This window comes from Watersipora subatra, chromosome 6, assembly GCF_963576615.1.
Source record: "Watersipora subatra chromosome 6, tzWatSuba1.1, whole genome shotgun sequence".
Taxonomy (NCBI): Eukaryota; Metazoa; Bryozoa; class Gymnolaemata; order Cheilostomatida; family Watersiporidae; genus Watersipora; species Watersipora subatra.
In genome coordinates this window covers 30754830-30775939 of record NC_088713.1, presented here as the reverse complement: position 1 = coordinate 30775939, position 21110 = coordinate 30754830, and the positions used below count along the sequence as shown (strand labels likewise).

The window sequence follows — 21110 nt, the reverse complement described above, 5'->3', positions numbered from 1 at the left end:
GTAAAACTAATCGTACGGATGTAAAGCTAATCGTATGTATGTAAAGCTAATCATATGTATGAAAGCTAATCATATGTATGTAAAACTAATCGTACGTATGTAAAACTAATCGTACGGATGTAAAGCTAATCATACGTATGTAAAGCTAATCGTATGTATGTAAAGCTAATCGTATGTATGTAAAGCTAATCATATGTATGTAAAGCTAATCGTATGTATGTAAAACTAATCGTACGTATGTAAAACTAATCGTACGGATATAAAGCTAATCGTACGGATGTAAAGCTAATCGTATGTATGTAAAGCTAATCATATGTATGAAAGCTAATCATATGTATGTAAAGCTAATCGTACGTATGTAAAACTAATCGTACGGATGTAAAGCTAATCGTACGGATGTAAAACTAATCATATGTATGTAAAGCTAATCATACGTATGTAAAGCTAATCATACGTATGTAAAGCTAATCATACGTATGTAAAGCTAATCATATGTATGTAAAGCTAATCATACGTATGTAAAGCTAATCACTAATTCTGTAATCACGGAATAAATGAGAATAGTATGTAGAGGTCTGACTAGTTTTATCTATCTGTTTCTAGCAGCAAAGTCTGCAGAAAACTTTACAGTGCCTGAAATTCAACAGAGATATGATCTCCGAGCAGTCAGCAGATCTATGCAATACGCTCTTGTAAGTAGTATTGGACCTTCATCTCACACGAGTCACATTATATCTCACACTTTATCTCATACTAGTCATATTAAATCTCACACTTTATTCTTATACCAGTCATATAATATCTCACACTTTATCTCACAATAGTCATATTATATCTCACACTCTATCTCATACTAGTCATATTATATTTCACACTTTATCTCATACTAGTCATATTATATATCACACTCTATCTCACACTAGTCATATTATATCTCACACTTTATCTCATACTAGTCATATTATATCTCACACTTTATCTCATACTAGTCATATTATATCTCACACTCTATCTCATACTAGTCATATTATATCTCACACTCTATCTCACAGTAACAATATGTTACTGTTACTATATTTTCTAAATAGTTTTGTTAAATGGATTTTCTAAAAATCTATATAAATATCACAACTTCTTGATATTGTTAGCTATGACGTTTTGAAATGTAACCAAAATTGTGCATTGGTTTTCTATAATTACTGTATTACTATATTAATAATATTGGTTATTCTAATGATATCAGTGCATTTTACTACCAATATTGCATTTATCCTATTGCGAGAGAGAGATATAAACATATAATCTTATAATCTTTTCCTTTCATTATTGCTGTTTGTTGTACATAATAACACCCAGTACATTACGGCTACCATTGCAGTTATTCTATTGCACTGCAGTCCCATTTGACTGCTAGTATAGCATTTCTCAACCATCAGTACCCTTTCTTTTTTCTAATATTACTTTGGTGGTGGGCTGTATGACAGGGAAATTTCTAGTAACAATAGTAGTAATAATATTATATTATTGTTCAATATTCTATTTATACTTATAATCTGTTAATAAAACAGGTCTAAAACATAACACAAAGTATTCTATTTATTTTCTATTGACCGTTGTATGCGCGTTGTGATGATAGCGTATGCGCGTTGTGATGACAGCGTATGCGCGTTGTGATGATAGCGTATGCGCGTTGTGATGACAGCGTATGCGCGTTGTGATGATAGCGTATGCGCGTTGTGCCTAAGATGAACCGATACCCACTTTCCTCAAGAAATGTAGTGTGAAAGTTAAAATGGGAAATGTTGTTATATGTTAAATAGGGCTACAATCAATTTTCTGTCCAAAAACTTTTTTATTACCAGAGCAACGCTGGGTAGTACAGCTAGTACATATATATAAAATTGTATTAGGAACTGCAAACTTTAAAAACTACTTTAAGTTTTATGGTTGTTACCATTTTAGTTTTACCTGATGTTTTCATGGTGACAACCATGAAACTTTAAGTAGTAAAGAGTTTTTAAAGTTTTCAGTTATTAATACATATTATATAAATGCTCTATTTTAATATTGAGCTTCTAGTGAACTGCAAGCTTCTTCTTCATCGAACTTTTTCAACTCGTGTGCTGTATAGGTGCTAGGTGTATAGGTGCTAGGTGTATAGGTGCTAGGTGTATAGGTGCTAGGTGTATAGGTGCTAGGTGTATAGCTGCTAGGTGTATAGGTGCTAGGTGTATAGGTGCTAGGTGTATAGGTGCTAGGTGTATAGGTGCTAGGTGTATAGGTGCTAGGTGTATAGGTGCTAGGTGTATAGGTGCTAGGTGTATAGGTGCTAGGTGTATAGGTGCTAGGTGTATAGGTGCTAGGTGTATAGGTGCTAGGTGTATAGGTGCTAGGTGTATAGGTGCTAGGTGTATAGGTGTATAGGTGCTAGGTGTATAGGTGCTAGGTGTATAGGTGCTAGGTGTATAGGTGCTAGCTGTATAGGTGCTAGGTGTATAGGTGCTAGGTGTATAGGTGCTAGGTGTATAGGTGCTAGGTGTATAGGTGCTAGGTGTATAGGTGCTAGGTGTATAGGTGCTAGGTGTATAGGTGCTAGGTGTATAGGTGCTAGGTGTATAGGTGTATAGGTGCTAGGTGTATAGGTGCTAGGTGTATAGGTGCTGTACGGTAACTGCAGAATTATTTGTTTGCACCAACAACTTTCTCGTTTTAATTATCAATCTTATTAGTTTTATAAACAATGATTGCGGTAAATTGACAACAAGTTAACAGGGACTGCACATTTTTAATGATTTGCTTATTTTCTCTAAACAGCAAAGTCTATTCTGCATAGTAAAGCTAATAACACATATTTTGTATGTCTATAATAAGGTCTATAATAAGGTACGCCTACAATAAAGCAAAACAACAAAATATTTTTACTATAAAAAGCAGTTCTACCTGTTCGTCGTCTATTACTATACAGGGTCAAGGCTAGGATAAAGATAATTTTTGACGATACTCCAACTCATGATAATTAGACTGGTAGACCAACGCTGTAAAACCTACACTTACCGATCGCTTTTGTATTTATGAACAATTGCGCAGCTATCCTACCATATTTGTCTTTTTCTTGACACATTGAACGATCTATTACGACGAACTAGAATGTCGCAAAATTTATATAATTATAATAAATAGTAGACTAATCGCACGGCGTTTTTTCTTTTGAAAGTGCAGCAAAATAACTAACATTCAAATCGATTTGGAGAGCTCGCCCGACTTAACACGTTACGTTATATGGAATTTTTTACGTATTGCTAAGCAAAAACTTCACATAATTTTTGTACGTTATCCGGAATTTCCGTTATAGGAGCGTCTACTGTATTTGAAGTTGTTAATATTATCATGACAGACCTTCAGGATGTGGTTTATTATTTTAAAAATACATTCCATAGAGTTAGCTTTTGTCTATTAGGTAAAAGGGAGAATTTCATAGAGTTAGCTTTTGTCTATTAAGTAAAAGGAAGCATTCCATAGAGTTAGCTCTTGTCTATTAGGTAAAAGGGAGCATTTCATAGAGTTAGTTCTTGTATATTAGGGAGCATTACAGGTAAAAGGGAGCATTACATAAAGTTAACTCTTGTTTATTAGGTAAAAGGGAGCATTCCATAGAGTTAGTTCTTGTCTATCAGGTACGAGGGAGCATTCCATAAAATTAGCTCCTGTCTATTAGGTAAAAGGGAGCATACCATAGAGTTAATTATTGTCTATTAGGTAAAAGGGAGTATTCCATAGAGTTAGTTCTTGTCTATTAGGTAAAAGGAAGCATTCCATAGAGCTAGTTCTTGTCTATTAGGTAAAAGGGAGCATTCCATAGATTTAGCTGTGTATTATTTTAAAAACGAAGCACTCCATAAAGTTATCTCTCCCTGTCTATTAGTCTAGAATGGCACCATTTCATAGAATTTGTCTATTATGTTGAACAATTTCATCTCTCTGTCATACTTCCTTCTGCATATCTTACCGTTAGGCTCAGTACCATACTCCGCATCAATAACATCGGAGAGACGCACAGGCTCCCTCTCGACTATGAGTTTACCTCCTCTAGTAGTAGGCGCTTTGGCTAACACGACCATGTCACTGAACAAGTAGGCTACCATCTGCAAGATTAGCAAACCATAGAAAGAACGACGAAAAAACCACAGAAGGGGACACTTGAATTTGTACAAATGATGAATTTCTTTGCAATAAGTGCCTTGATGGACATTCGCATGATGCGGATTAATACGGGCCCTATGTTCAAAAAGATAGGAAGTCATAGCGAGCACTCCCGTCTCGCATAGCAACACGCTTTCGAAATAGAAACGACTAAAGTGCGGGAATGTTTAGAATAGTGGAACTTGCATGGCGTTTTCTTGCCCATAATTCACAAGTGCTGTTTTTATCTTTCGCAAGCGTTGAATATTTGATAAAACTTTATGAATAACAAAACTTGTGGAAAGCCTAAAAAGAACCAGAAAAAACAAAACAGAGACATTTGATGATAATGGGGCAGCTGGTAAGTTTGTAGGATAGATAGAAAAATTTACCACGATCATATGTGAAAGCTTCTATGGATTGCGAACAAATATGAGCATCCGTAAGCATGATGCCGGTGCTGACACAGGCATCATGCTTGTTATTGTTTCTATTTATACAAGCGCTGCTCTAGCAACTATATTTATACAGTTTGTACACATAGTGGCATGTCGAACGTAATTCATTATCTCTAAAAGCCAGGCTTATAGAGCAAATTACACGAGTGCAAAGCAATTGAGGGGGTGTGTAAAGCACTCTCACCGGTATCTACCGAGATTCAAGGCTACTTTACATTACTAATGGCATGAGCAAACACTCATCAACCAATATTACAGGTTATATCGCTCAACTCACAACTGCTAATATATTTGGTGTTTTCACTTAAGGGCATAAATTGATTTCTCATTGATGCATGGTAGAAACTATGTAAATAAAAAACATCATGAATGTCGGAGTTGTCCACTCTATGTTTAAAAGTTTTCTTACCAATCCAGTGAAACTTTGAATTCTTGCCATATACCGCAATCATACAAACCGTTACTACAATAAGAGCGTGTCAGTCAGTCCCTCCATGCGGAGCTGTCATTGCATGATAAAAAAATTGCATCGTAAGGGGTTCAAACTCACACCATTTAGCTTGGACCAACATTCTAACTAGTGCTGAGTCTCGGGTAATAGAAATTTTGAGCATTTCGATCTTGCGGGTTCGGGCATTGACTTGCGATTTCGAGTTTTGGTACATGGACCCGTTGAGTAGAGTGAACAAAAACCCGGTCTATTGTGCCCTGCGCTCTAAGCACTGTTTAATCCTTTCACTGCCGTATGCGCATTTATGCAAAATCTATGGTAGACTGTCGTATGCGTATTTTTGCGAATTTCCCAGCAATTGCGTAGTAGCTTAATTTTATTATATGTTGACAACATAACCAACGATCTTTAGGATGTTCCTGGTATTGGCAGTGATGTCCGAATATTCCTTTATAAAATTAGCCTAAAACCACGAAGCAATTCTAAATACTTGTTTGTGAATTTCCAACTTGAAAACAAACATTTTTGTGTAAGTTTTATGTGAGTAACTCCCAAGTTAGAAAACAGATAATAACTTATGTTTATAACATTATAGCCGATTCAGATTTTTTTGATTACACAGGTAATTGCTATAGCCGCACTGACTCTGATGGTGGTGAAAGTAATAGTTTTGTAAGAGTAAGGACCGTTGTAGAGGATCGTTTTAGCTTCGTAGCGATCGTAGCTTCACACCACTTTATCAATACACAAAGTATAGACACATTGCGCTTTTTGCATAGCAGTGTTTGTTAAAATGTTGGCAAACTAAAATATATAACAAAGATGTTCTAGATGAAGTTTGAAATTGAAAAAATATTGTATACATATCATGAAGCAATATCGGTAATTTTTCAAGTAAAATGGCTGGCAGTAGGACGATAGCTAAATTTGTACATGGATGGCAGTGTTTGCTGGTAACGCTGCAAGCACAAATGTCGGTCGATAGAGACTAGTAAAAGATAATAAATAAATTGAATAGAATTATAATTGCATTGTAAATTTTAAGATATGTCTGATGTTTAGAAATTTTAGACATCAAACAAACCCTATACCCGAAAAACGTGTTGGCCAAGAAGTTCTCGTGCCCATCACTAATTCTAACACTAATTCTAACACAGACTGAACACCTTTTATAATAGTTATGCAAATAGTTATTACATATGACAATCTTTCACAGCACACCAGTCTGCCTTTACTGTTGCCTGCCTTTGCGACATGACTATACTAGTTTTAAAGTTCGGAGTGGAAGCGACTCTAAACTCATTTGAAGCATGGAAACAGTGATTGTAACAACCATAACACTTAACATCATATGAAAGGACAGACTAAAATAGGCAAATCTATATAAATAAATAAATATAAACATATATATACTATGTATAACCTCTAATTGAATACCAGCTCTATTTGAACGCAGCCTCTATTTGGCCACCACTACGAGGGAAGGGTTGAAAAATAGAGCACCACGAGGTGGCATTCTAGTTGAATGCCACCTCCATTTGACCGCCACTTTGACATCAAAGGATCAGTAGAAAATTGTTCAAAAACCGCATTAATAATGGATCATTTACATTAAAAACAATCAATTCTCTCGTTGTCTAACTCCAAAGCTTTTCGCTTTTCCTTCGTTAATACTTTAAAAGCAACGCCATGGAAATAGCCAATAACGGTCTCAGGCTAATAGTAGTGCCATTTTTAAAGAAGTTTTTTTATTTCAAAAAACATGTATCCATATGAAAAACGGTTTAAATTTATGTTGGTAGATAAGCTTTGAAAGCAACACCATAGAAATAATTAATATCTGTCTCAGGCTAATAGTAGTTCCTTGTTGAACGCGGTCTTTCTACTTCGAAGTAGCCTACATACTCTATATAAAAATGGTTTGAATTTACGATGATAGATAAACTTTGAAAGCAACGCCAAACACAGGTCTACCAAAAAGTGTTTTGGTAATCCTCATATTAGTATCAATATATGACATATGAAATCGGCTTGTGTGCCATTGGTCAATTAAGCCAACTAATGCGCTCTCCTATAACAATCACGGCGTTTAATCCCTGGAAGTATAGAACAATCAAATTGGGCCTAACAATTATTGTTCAACAATTGGGCCTATCATTATGTAATATGTATCATTTGATAGATTCTCATTATATAACTTATAAATATGCGGATTTATAGCATGTTATTTAATAGCATCCATGCAACTATCTTAACACAGTGCTTACAATGGATCGCAAGTCGCAAGTCCACTTCTATTGCACATAAAAGTTAGTCTTGGCTGCAAACTATAGCAAATATACTAGTGAGTGCAATGGGATACTAGTGGGATTTTATGCAACATAATATAGACATATAAATATATATATATATATATATAACATATAAATATAGTTAAATATAGATATAAATATAGTTAAATATAGATATAAAAAAACATGTCTTCAATTTTAGCATGAAATAAAAATTGAAAATACCAACAAATCGCAAAGAAGGACACAGACTATAATATCATAGCAGATAAACTGCAAGCAATAAATATCAACTGGTAGAGATATTTTTTGATGCATATTCATTAAGAAATCAAGTTGGAAAAGTTTGAGATAAGTTAGTAGATTTATCGCATACAAATGTTTAATATCGCTCGACTGGTAAAAGAGATCAGATTATAGGTGACATTCGCTTCAGCCTTAATAGAGCTAAATTTATCTTCCGACAATTCTGACGAGCCATTTGAAAAATACACAGCCAGCCCTCTATTTGAAAGCCGCCTTCAATTGACCACCACTATAAAGGAAGAGTTGAAAAATAGAGCGCCATGGCATTCAATTATAGGTTTTATGGTGTGTATATATACAGTCAAACATGAATAACTCGCCCACGGATAGCTCGAACACATGGTTAATTCGAACGGTTTCTTTGGTCCGTTCCCACGTAATGATAAATTGCTATCGCTTTAGAAAATCACTTTATTCAAAGCCATAGAGCTAAACCTCATCTTTTTGTAATTCATAATCGTCGTTATTAACACCATCGGCAAAATATTTTTGTCAACGACTTTTCTAAAGGTTTGGTGAAATTTGATTTATACTGTTATACGATGAATAGCACGGGCTAGCCGGATCACGCGTGCAATGATTTTCGCCCCGCACATACAAAACAAAAATCGCATGTTGTTTTTGTTTTGTATGTGCGTGGCGAAAATCCTTGAGTGCGTGGCGTAACCCAGCTAGCCCGTGATGAATAGTTTTCCGACGTTGATTCCATGTTGAATCAACGTTGGAATATTGAATGTTTAAAACGTCTTAAAAATTGTTGTAATTAAACGTATACGTTGTCTTAGCTACAAAACACTATTCATCGTTTGACCTAAACACAGAATACGTGTGTACATTCAATAAGTATCTATTAAAAAAGCGTGAGTGATATAGAATGTACGTAAAACCTCGTAAAACTTCTAATTGAACTGCCTCGGAGTGTTGCTCTTAACGAATCCCAGGTAAAGTAAGGTAATTTTTGCATAAACTTCAAGAAAAAACGGCAAAATTGATCGTGGGTAAACCCTCAAAAGAAAAAGATGTCTTTTCTTTTGAGCATTTCAACAACGATCAAGTTTTGCCAATGTCAATCTAAAAAACGTTCTGGCAATAACATCACCTCAAACAACAAACCAATCTCAAGTGATAGAAAAATCTCTATACTTTTTGATAAAAACGTTTTAAACTTTACATTAGAAGCATTTAATTCGAAACAAGCCATTTGTGCTTTTGATTTATATTATAGTTTGTATATGTACATGTATCTACTAATAAATAAGTAAATACATGGACTTGTGACAGTGCTCTGATAACTTGAACGCTCTGATAATTCGAACACTTTTGCTCGGTCCCGTGAAGTTCGAGTTATCCATGTTTGACTGTATATATATATATATATATACATGCATATATATATATATATATATATCCATATCAGAGCGTTCAAGTTATACATACATGCATACGTACATACTTACGTACGTACATACATATATATATATACATACATATATATATATGTGCATCATACATACATACGTACATACGTACATACGTACGTACGTACATACGTACATACATACATACATACATGTATGTATAACTCGAACGCTTTGATAACTCGAACGCTCTGATAACTCGAACACTTTTGCTCAAAGTTTCACGGGACCGTGAAACTTTGAGCGAAAGTGTTCGAGTTATCAGAGCGTTCGAGTTATCAGAGCACTGTCACAAGTGCATGTATTTATCAGTAGATATAATTATGTACATACACAAACTATATATAAATCAAAAGCATAAATTGCTTGTTGCAAATTAAAGGGCCTCTCGTGTAAAGTTTTGAAAGCAATTATCAGAAAGTATAGATATTTTTCAATCACTTGAGATTTGTTGTTTAGGTGATGTGACTGCCAAAACGTTCTCAGGTTAAATTTGGCAAAACTTGATCGCAGTTGGATACCTTCAGAAAAAAGACATGTTTTTCTTTTGAGCGTTTTACTCAAAATCAATTTTGCCGATTTTACTTTAGGTTTATCCGCAGGTTACTTCGCTTTTTCTTGCTTTCGAAGGGCCATCGCAAAGCGGATGTTTGGTAAAAATGATTTTTACAAACCTTTAGAAAAGTCATTAACAAAAATATTTGGCTGATGCTGGTAATAATGACCCCTACGAACTACTAAAAGTTGATGTTTATCTCTATAGCTTGGAATAAAGTGATATTCTAAAGTGATAAAAACCGTCTCGGTCGTCGTTGGGCAAAAATTTTTGCGGGTTAATGATGTTGAGGTCGAGTTATCTAAAGCAATTTATCATTGAGTGGGAACGGACCAAACAAATCCGTTCGAGTTAACCACGTGTTCGAGCTATCCGAGGGCGAGTTATCCGCGTTTGACTGTATATATATATACATGTTGCGAGGTTGGAATTTTCTGCACACTGAGTTACCGTGCAATAAGCGTTTCAATGGACATTCGCATCTTGCAGACGAAAAAGATAAGGAAATCAGACGTCACAGCCCATCTCTTGTTTCACTCAAATTGTAATAGGAGCGACTGAAGGGTAGAAAATGTTTAAAATGGAATAGCTTGCGTGGCATTTTCTTGAGCATCATTCGCAAGTGTTATTTCCATCTTTCACAAGCATAAACATTTGATGAGTTTGCGAATAGTAAACTTATTATTAGTTAACTTAAAAAATAATTTAACGAAGTTATTTGATAAGTAAACTTGATTGGCCATCTTTCACAAGCAAACATTTGATGACTTTGCGAGTTTGTCGAGTAAACTTGACTTGTTGGTTTTTGCCATTTCCATTTTACTGATGAGACAAACGTTCCGATAAACTGTGTCATGTAAACATGCAGTTATGGCATGAGTTATGGCAGTTATGACATGAGTTATGGCAGTTATGGCATGAGTTATGGCAGTTATGACATGAGTTATGGCAGTTATGACATGAGTTATGGCAGTTAAGGCATGAGTTATGGCAGTTATGACATGAGTTATGGCAGTTATGACATGAGTTATAGCAGTTATGACATGAGTTATGGCAGTTATAGCATGATTTATGGCAGTTATGACATGAGTTACGGCAGACAGCCATTCAGTGAACAGGTTTAACAAAACTCAGTCCCTTCCTCCCCCTCCACCCCCCATAAAACTTTTTGAACATAGCCTGTTATTTCATGAGCTAACTTTGAGTGAGCGTCTATAATATTGTCACCAGGTATATTTAGCTTTTCATCTTTTTTTTGCTTTCAAGAGCTGAGTGTACAGTGTGTACTGTATGTACAGTGTGTACTGTGTGTACAGTGTGTACTGTGTGTACAGTGTGTACTGTGTGTACAGTGTGTACTGTATGTACAGTGTGTACTGTATGTACAGTGTGTACTGTATGTACAGTGTGTACTGTATGTACAGTGTGTACTGTATGTACAGTGTGTACTGTATGTACAGTGTGTACTGTATGTACAGTGTGTACTGTATGTACAGTGTGTACTGTATGTACAGTGTGTACTGTGTGTACTGTATGTACAGTGTGTACAGTGTGTACAGTGTGTACTGTATGTACAGTGTGTACTGTATGTACAGTGTGTACTGTATGTACAGTGTGTACTGTATTTACAGTGTGTACTGTATGTATAGTGTGTACTGTGTGTACAGTGTGTACTGTATGTACAGTTTGTACTGTGTGTACTGTATGTACAGTGTGTACTGTATGTACAGTGTGTACTGTATGTACAGTGTGCACTGTATGTACAGTGTGTACTGTATGTACTTTTGTACTGTATGTACAGTGTGTACTGTATGTACAGTGTGTACTGTATGTACAGTGTGTACTGTATGTACAGTGTGTACTGTGTGTACTGTATGTACAGTGTGTACTGTGTGTACTGTATGCACTGCAGTTTTCTTAAAACAACTAATAAGCACTTTTTGTTAGAACCATTTCAAAATACTTAATACACTAGTCACTAGTGCATCATATGAGTTCTATGAAGGAAACAGATTTTTTGGATTTTAAAAACTGAACCCACAAATTTTTTTTTGTGTGGCTGAAAATGGTGGAAGTGTGAATTGTGTGGTGGAAACACGAGCGTTTCAACCGCACCGTTTTTGTCGATCCAGTTTTGTCGATTTTGATCTTGAACCATCCTGGCAGTCAGATGACCTTCAAATCACCTTCGAACATCAAAAACAATTGAAAATAATACAAAAATACCGATTCTTTCTGAAAAAATTTCTTAAAGCTTTGTGTAAGTTCATTTTTCAGAATTGACTTGAAGTTGCATGTAGAGAGGCTTTACTCTACCATTTCAGAGCACGTTTGTCAGCGGAGAAGCTAAGCGTGTCTCAAGCAGCCAAACCGTGAAAATATGTAGAACTGGTATAAAAATCGTATGGAGGTTTCCATGCTACTTTATAAGGTCTATAGTAAACGTTAGGTTGATGTAAATTGGTTAGAGTGCCCAGGGCCTGTGAGATTAGGCATTAATTTCTATGGCTAAAAAAGAAGATAAATCCAGAAATCTTAAAAAGCATGTAAAAAACAACACTACATAGAACTGGAGCTCACAAACAAAGAAAATACCTTTTGTTTTTCACCAAAAACTTTCACTTCGCTCCAGTACAGCTTGTGTCTTGTTCCCCGGCACAGATCAAACTCCTGAATAATACACAGAGTAGTAGTCAAGAGCAACACAGGAAACCAACATGGGATTGTAAGAAGCCCCATATCTTCTCCAACCTCTTCGCAACTCTGTGCTTTCCCAACCATATTTGCACACAGCCCACCTTATTGACACTGCATCCTGTCCATGCCCCGTACAAACAATTTACGCATGACGCTTTCTTCACATCTCTGCACTGAGCTCTCACCTCCTAACCCTATTAATGATGCACTCTCTTCACACCAAGTCAACTCTTTCCCCTCCTAAAATTTGCATAGCATTTGAGAACCACTTTCGTCATTACACAATCTCCAAACAGCACCCTCTCTAAACAGCACCCTTTTTTAAACAGCACCGTCCCCAAGTAGCAACCTCTCTAGGCAGCACCCTCTCCAAACAGCACCTTCTACAAACACATGCATTTCTGGAACAACTAGGTATGATCTGAAGGGAAGCAATTTGATTAATATTATAAAGACAGGTCATGTATGTGCCAATCTTTCCAGCAGGAAGTCATAACTTCAACCAAAAAAGCTGATAATACTGACTCACTGGAATGTGTGGTGGGAACTCCAGTCTTTTCTGAATCTCTATTAGCTCTGGATCAGCCGGAGCCGGTTGAGGCTCAACTGGAGGCTTATTAGCTTTGGCACTTACATTTACCTTTTCTACACATTCCTGAAGATCTGCAAGCAATGAGGGAACAACTCTTGATGAATTCACAAATCAATATTGTTAGCTGACTATTTGTGTTTTTTAGTAAATCATGGAAGAGTCATTGGTAACTTCCACTAACATTTCTGGTCGTAAAATGGAAATAATTAAAATGAAATAGCTATTATCATCCCAGAATACAATGGGTGTTATACATATTGTCCCATGTTATATATACCATGTTCCATGCACCTCTGTTTGAGCGCCACCTCTAATAGTACAACACTATTAGAGAAGGATTGAAAAATATAGTGCTACCCTTTAATAGAACGCCACATTTATTTGACCGCTATGTTGACATTCTTTCACCCATAATAAAAAGTGATCAATAGAAAAGCGTCCCATAAATCATACTAATAATGACTCGGTTAAATCAATAACAATTAATTATCTTGTTGTTTCTGTGGTGGTTGCCATGGATTTAATGACGATGTACCTGAAGAGATCAATCGTCACAGTCATCAGAACTACGCTCTGATTCGAAGTCACTAAGTCACTGAATCCGATCCATTTATTTCAAAATCGTCAATAATAATGATGTTTACAATCTGACCTGCGGATGTTAAAGTGTTTTGATGAGCAATGAGAATACTTTTGAGGAACACGGAATGACGTATAAGGATTCATCGTTGTGGTGTATCAAAGTCTGTTTTCTAACTCCAAAGTTTTACGGTTTTTCTTTAAAACTTTGAAAGCGACTAATTATATCAAACTAGTTAATAACTGTATTCAGCTAGCAGTTTTTACTCAAAAGAGTTTTTTGTTTACTCAGTTTAAAGCGGATTAGCAAAAATTCTGAGGCTGACGGCATTAATACCACTTCAAAGGAGAGTGTAGAATATAGCATGACATATATAGATGATATATATAGGTGACATTAGCATCGCTTCGCCCATAAAGCGGCTAAAGTTATTGTCCCAAAATTCTGTCGAGTTAGTCGAAAAATACAGCCTCATCCTCTATTTCAATGTTACCTCTGATAAAATGCCACTATAGGTGAACGTTGAAGAATACAGTGCCATGGCGTTCGAATACATGTTTTACGGTATATGTACATGTATTTATTGGTTAGTTGGCTGTAAAATCATGTCTGACTCGTACATCGATTGCTGGTGATTATTGCAGATAGAATTGCTACAACTAGTGATTATTGCAGGTAGAATTGGCACAACTAGTGGTTATTGCAGGTAGAATTGGAACAACTAGTGGTTATTGCAGGTAGAATTGAAACAACTAGTGGTTATTGCAGGTAGAATTAGGACAACTAGTAATTATTGCAGGTACAATTGGTACAACTAGTGGTTATTGCAGGTAGAATTGGTACAACTAGTGGTTATTGCTGGTACAATTGGTACAACTAGTGATTATTGCACCTAGATTTGGCACAACTAGTGGTTATTGCAGGTAGAATTGGAACAACTAGTGGTTATTGCAGGTAGAATTGGGACAACTAGTAATTATTGCAGGTACAATTGGTACAACTAGTGGTTATTGCAGGTAGAATTGTTACAACTAGTGATTATTGCAGGTACAAACGGTACAATTAGTGGTTACTGCAGGTACAATTGAAACAACTAGTGGTTATTGCAGGTAGAATTGGTACAACTAGTGGTTATTGCAGGTATGATTAGTGATTTCTGCTGTAGAGCTGATTTGAGGCAGCAAAAGCACTCAGATATAAAAATGTAAAACATTCTCCAAAGCAGCTTCTATAAACTGTGTGAGCTAGTGACCAGGTAATTGACTTCATCACTGTATTAATTTATTATTCCATATAATTTTGGGCATTATATGTAAGTTTTACATAATCTTATTTTGTTTTAATGAGATATATAAACTTTGCTTGCAGTATTTACCGTCAATTTATGCTTTAGCATGAATTGATTAAAATACAATGCACTCCTATAAGAATCTTTGCTCCAACATACCACGGTTTCGAGATACAAAGTAAATATCGTAATGGGTATTTTTGTGTGTTGAGATAATTTGTGAATCGAATCCGAATATCCGGATTTGACTCCCGTAGGGTGCAATCTTTTTTCCTTCTTAACAGACTTTGGACAGACAGACAGACAAACACGGCCCTGATAAGAGTGAAGACTAGGTGAATGCCCGGCGTTGCCCGAGTAAAAAAAATCTTACAACTTTATATTTATATACTATATTTATACTTATACTTTTTATTTAACATATACAACATTCACCATTTGAACTTTTAAACTTTACATCATGAGAAGCGTTTTTGTGCTGCTCAAATAAATTGAAAGAAAAAGAAAACAGCTGTAAAGGTTTGCAAACTTTTTCAAACAACTGCTATTTTTAAATTTTATATAATGAAAAAGGTGTTTGGTTGAAATAAATTAGAAGGGAAAATAAAACTGTAAAGGTGTTTGAATGCAAATGTGAAATCATTAGCAAGTAATGTCTAAATATAGTCTGTTTACTACAATTACAATGAAAAATATCGCATGGGCGTATAGAGTGGTGTAGAAACCCATAGTAATTATCTAAGGCAATCACTGCCTGTTAACAAACATCAAAATCATCTTCGTTAAAAATAGTAACAAAATATGTTAACCTTAGTAACTATAGGTACCTACAATGACTTTACTGCATTTTGTGGTTATGACCTGCAAGATAATATAACATTACAATGTACTACGTGCAGAGTTCTTACCTTCGAGACAGACGTGTAACGGAAACGCTGAATCTAACTTAAATGAATTTAGCTTATTAAACACATACTTGAAGGAAGTTTTAGTATGTATTTTGGTGAACTTTTAGTTAAAATTTTATGACTTATCTGTACGCGAACCACATTTTACCATAACAAATGATGCTGAACTGGAATTTCACTTTAAAAAAAATTGTTGATATCGTTTTGCGGAAAACAAATTAGCCCTAGTAACACGAGGACAAAAAACATCGTGTTTCATAGAGTTAACAGAGCTTCAATTAATACGTCATTTAGCGTGGCAATCAAGAGGTGTATACAGTATATAGTAAAAGCTATGAATCATAAAAGACTTGAATAGACTTAATAGACTTGTGATTAGACAATTGGTCTACCAACCTGCGGTTGCAATCACCGTGAGTTTAATTCAGCAAGCATCGAGCTTTTAATTTCAAGATTTTAATAGCTGGACAGGCAGACATCTCTTACAGACAATGACAACAAACTTTGAGATTTATATAGATAATATAGTGTTATATAATTTATATTGTACTAAATTATATATATACTATTATAGAGGGAATGTTGAGAGCATAGCCTATGTTCTAAAATAGCCATGGAACTCACCTGAACATATACTCTCTATCTGAGGGAGGTTAACATTGAACTCACCTGAACATATACTCTCTATCTGAGGAAGGTTAACATTGAACTCACCTGAACATATACTCTCTATCTGAGGAAGGTTAACATTGCTGTTCTCAACATTCTTGAAGAGAATATTAAATGCTGCCAGCACCTTCTGAATGTGATGCAAAGGATTGTGCAGTAGTTCGTCCAAAGACAGCACGCCCTACAAGAAGGCATCAAAATTGGTAAGATGAGTACGTGACGCAAACTCGGGAGATAATGTTAATCTGCATAAACTATTATATATTATAAACATCTAATGCTCCGATGATGTGCAGGTGTTATTACATCTAATGCTCCAATTATGTGCAGGTGTTATTATATCTAATGCTAGAATTATGTGCAGGTGTTATTATATCTAATGCTACAATTATGTGCAGGTGTTATTGTATCCAATGCTCCAATGATGTGCAGGTGTTATTGCATCCAATGCTCCGATGATGTGCAGGTGTTATTGTATCAAATGCTCCAATGATGTTCAGGTGTTAATGCATCAAGTGCTCCAATGATATGCAGGTGTTATTGCATCCAATGCTCCAATGATATGCAGGTGTTATTACATCTAATGCTCCAATGATATGCAGGTGTTATTACATCTAATGCTCCAATTATGTGCAGGTGTTATTACATCTAATGCTCCAATTATGTGCAGGTGTTATTATATCTAATGCTCCAATTATGTGCAGGTTTTATTACATCCAATGCTCCAATGATATGCAGGTGTTATTACATCTAATGCTCCAATTATGTGCAGGTGTTATTACATCTAATGCTCCGATGATGTGCAGGTGTTATTATATCTAATGCTCCAATTATGTGCAGGTGTTATTGTATCCAATGCTCCAATGATGTGCAGGTGTTATTGCATCCAATGCTCCGATGATATGCAGGTGTTATTGCATCCAATGCTCCGATGATGTGCAGGTGTTATTGTATCCAATGCTACAATAACTACCAGAATAACAGTTGCTCTCATACGCCAGCATTTTCCATCTCCTCTCCAAGTGGATGATATTTCTTCACTTTCTTCTTTTTGCTGGCTGTGTTGCAGCCATTGGCTACTGATATAGCTATTATAGTAGCCCTCTTGCGCTCCTAGTCAAACACCATAATATTTGGCTAATTTGTCAATATGTCCTTGTCTGTCTGGATGTAGAAGTCCTAGAGGAGCGTAACGTGGCCATTCTAATTGACCTTATAAAGCGCTTCCTACCCGTGTGGTGTATCGAGGGCATACTCACCGCGTAGACTTTTGTACACTACGCATGCGATATGATTATGACACTCGGTGTATGCGTTTCCTGCTAGCTGCTTGTATCGACGGATGATGCGTAGGATGGTCTCTGATGCATCCTTGACCAATCTGCATCCAGTGTGAATCTAGTGTGATAGATCTGTTTATGGAGTTGCCTTGATGTCACAACCCTTTTAGCAACCTTTGGGAAGGAAATCGAGGCAGTATTATGAAGGTCAGGCATGATGACAGACCTCACAAACACTGCACCTTTAAGCATTACAAAACGTCAAAAGAAAACAGCAAAGCGCGACAGCTGCTACCATAAAGACGCTGGGCCGGTGTATAGAGTTATCACTCTAAGGGGAGATAACTGAGATGAAGGAGATTTATATATTCTTTCAAATTTTTATTTAGTTTTGTTTAACTTTTAATGAATATTATTTTACCCACAAAATACTGAAGCTGCAAAGGATTACTTTACTATACGCTTTAGTATACGCTTTAGTATACGCTTTAGTAAACGCTTCAGTATACGCTTTAGTATACGCTTCAGTATACGCTTCAGTATACACTTGTATGAACAATGAGATTTATTATACACTTGTATGAACTGGTGCACTAATAAACTAAGGGGAGTAAATGTCTAATGATATTCACAGACCTGAGGAACAGCAGGGAGAAGTTCATCCGTATTGATTAGAGCCTTCAACTGCTCAGCTTCCTTTATCCCTTCTATATACTTTATATAGTTCTGCTTTATCAACTCAACCTGAAACGAAAAGACTACTCCTAGAAGTTGTTAACAATGTTAACACACCCATGGACAATCGACCCAAAGAAACACTGTTCTCACAAATATCAGGATAAGGTAAGGTATATTATATCAACTTCATCCGGATACAATAAAAGATAAAAAACATATTGTACTATGTATTACATTAACTTCATTAGGATACAATAAGAGACAACCGTATTGTAATACATATTATTTATCATTATATTATAGGCGCTCTTTCGTTATTAACAAAAATTAGCTAACCACAAATAAAAAGTTCCATATGTAGATTTTTTCAAACCTCATGAATAGAGCTCCACTCACCCTTGGAGAGTAAATTTCTGGAGCTGTGGCGATCATTCTCTTGCCATCAGCTGCGTGTCTCACAACTATTTCGAGTTTTCCAGCGAAATACTGCGACATGCTGATGAGCTTTGCAATGAGATAAAAGCGCATAAGAAACAGACAAATGCAAATACAGAACAGCGAGTAGATAGCGAAGAGCAACAGAGATCACATAGAAGAAAATAAACCTTTAATTAGTGAATCAGTAACAACTAGTGCTGGGACGATATCAAAACTTCGTTTCGGTACGATATGATGGCCAACCAATATATCGAAATATCGGGTATGGTATATGGAGTTGTCGTACTTGCCAAAAAAGCTGTCATGGGAGAACAACTCCCTAATGAATCCATGTACCAGTATAATTCTATGAAGATTCAGTCCAATCGAGTAAAATATAAACAGTCAAACATGGATAACTCAAACTTCACGGGACAGAGCGAAAGTGTTCGAGTTCACAAGTCCATGTATTTATTTATTTATTAGTAGATACATGTAAATATACAAACTATAATATAAATCAAAAGCATAAATGGCTTGTTTCAAATTAAATGCTTCTAATGTAAAGTTTAAAAAATTTTTTATTGAAAAGTACAGTCAATCATGGATAACTCAAACTTCACGAGACCGAGCGAAAGTTTTCAAGTTATCAGAGCGTTCAAGTTATTGGAGCACTGTCACAAGTCTATGTATTTATCTATTTATTAGTAAGTACATGTAAATATACAAACTATAATATAAATCAAAAGCATAAATGGATCGTTTCAAATTAGATGCTTCTAATGTAAAGTTTAAAATTTTTTATCAAAAGGTATAGAGATTTTTCTATCACTTGAGATTGGTTTGTTGTTTGAGGTGATGTTATTGCCAAGACGTTTTTTAGATTAAATTTGGCAAACAAATCGCTGTTGAAATGCTCAGAAGAAAATGCCTATCTTTCTTTTGAGAGTTTCAACCAAGATCAATTTTGCCGAGTTTTCTTAAAGTTTATGCGAAGGTTACCTCACTTTTCCTTGCTTCCGAAGGGCCATCCCTAAGCGGATGTTTGGTAAAGATCAAATTTCACCAAACCTTTAGAAAAGTCGTTGACAAAAATATTTTGCCGATGATAGTAATAACAACCGACGCCTATGAACTATGACAGGTTGATGTTCACCTCTATGGCACGGAATAAAGTGATTTTTAAAGCGATAACAACCGTTTCGGTAGCCGTTGGACAAAAAGCTGTTCAATTTAACAAAGTTGAGGTCGAGTTATCTACAGCAATTTATCATTACGTGGGAACGGACCAAAAATCGTTCGAGTTAACCCTGTGTTCGAGCTATCTATGTTTGACTGTATACGGTATACATGTATAATGTATATATATTATTGTCGATATCAACAAATATCGACGATATCCAATATTTCGATACGGTATACCGAAATATCGTCCCAGCACTAGTAAGGAACAACTAATAATAGCGGCTAGTAAAAGCGGCTAGTAATAGCGGCAAAGCGGCTAGCAATAGCGGCTAGTAATAGCGACTAATAATAGCGGCTAGTAATACGGTAGATACAAAAAGCTGAACGCGCTGAATGACCGAACAGACCGAATATTTTGGGAGTTGCCCTCTCGTGTGACTATTTTAAGTTAAGGGGGTGCGTGACTCAAACTTCTATAAATAAAGAGCTCAATGATTTCCGCAGAAACATTTTAGAGGCTGTTGTTTATTTTCGCGCCAGTGAAGCACGCTGTGAATAAAAATATTACACATTCAATCGAAGTATTTTTGCTGTCACTAGTCCAATCAGTACGTGCCTTACCTTTGCTAGATAAAAGGGAAATGCCTAGTAGAAGCAAAAGGTTTTATTTGTTCAGTAGTATTGTTAACCATTGGTGAACTAGTAGCTAAATAACTCGCCAAAATTGTTTCTTTATTCAATTGGAAATAAATATATTTATTTCTACATATAGTAATATTTATTATAATCATATGAAACATGCAATCAATATTATTTATAGATACCGGTAATAATTGATTTATAGATAGTAGTTGAGGGAGACCAACTCCCAAAAGATATTCGGTCTGTTCAGTCATTCAGTGCGTTCGGCTCTTCGTATCTACTGCTAGTAATAGCGGCTGGTTTTAGCGGCTAGTAATAGCGGCTAGTCACAGTAGCTAGTAGAAAAAGCTAGAAATAGTATCAAATATGATTTCATTTGCATTGGGCGGCTCTAGCAGTCTGCAGCAGCTACTCGCAGTCATCTTTAGGTTGTCAATAAACTCTACAACAGTCTCTATACCTACTAAACTCCATTACAAAAGGTTTATAGTAAAACTTAATTATCAAGTCTCGTA

The 21110-nt window shown here is 35.7% G+C and overlaps 1 protein-coding gene across 1 annotated transcript in view; it reads right to left on the bottom strand.

The window, feature by feature from the left end:
- The window catches only part of LOC137398959 (uncharacterized), a 197010-nt gene that overhangs the window by 126254 nt on the left and 49646 nt on the right, over positions 1 to 21110 (bottom strand). Inside the window, exons 15-20 of the mRNA XM_068085122.1 lie at positions 18748 to 18855; positions 18310 to 18417; positions 16349 to 16574; positions 12886 to 13019; positions 12255 to 12329; positions 4007 to 4142 (exon numbers count right to left, since the gene is read on the bottom strand). Coding sequence (XP_067941223.1) covers positions 4007 to 4142; positions 12255 to 12329; positions 12886 to 13019; positions 16349 to 16574; positions 18310 to 18417; positions 18748 to 18855 — 787 coding nt within the window. The remainder of the gene's footprint in view (positions 1 to 4006; positions 4143 to 12254; positions 12330 to 12885; positions 13020 to 16348; positions 16575 to 18309; positions 18418 to 18747; positions 18856 to 21110) is intronic.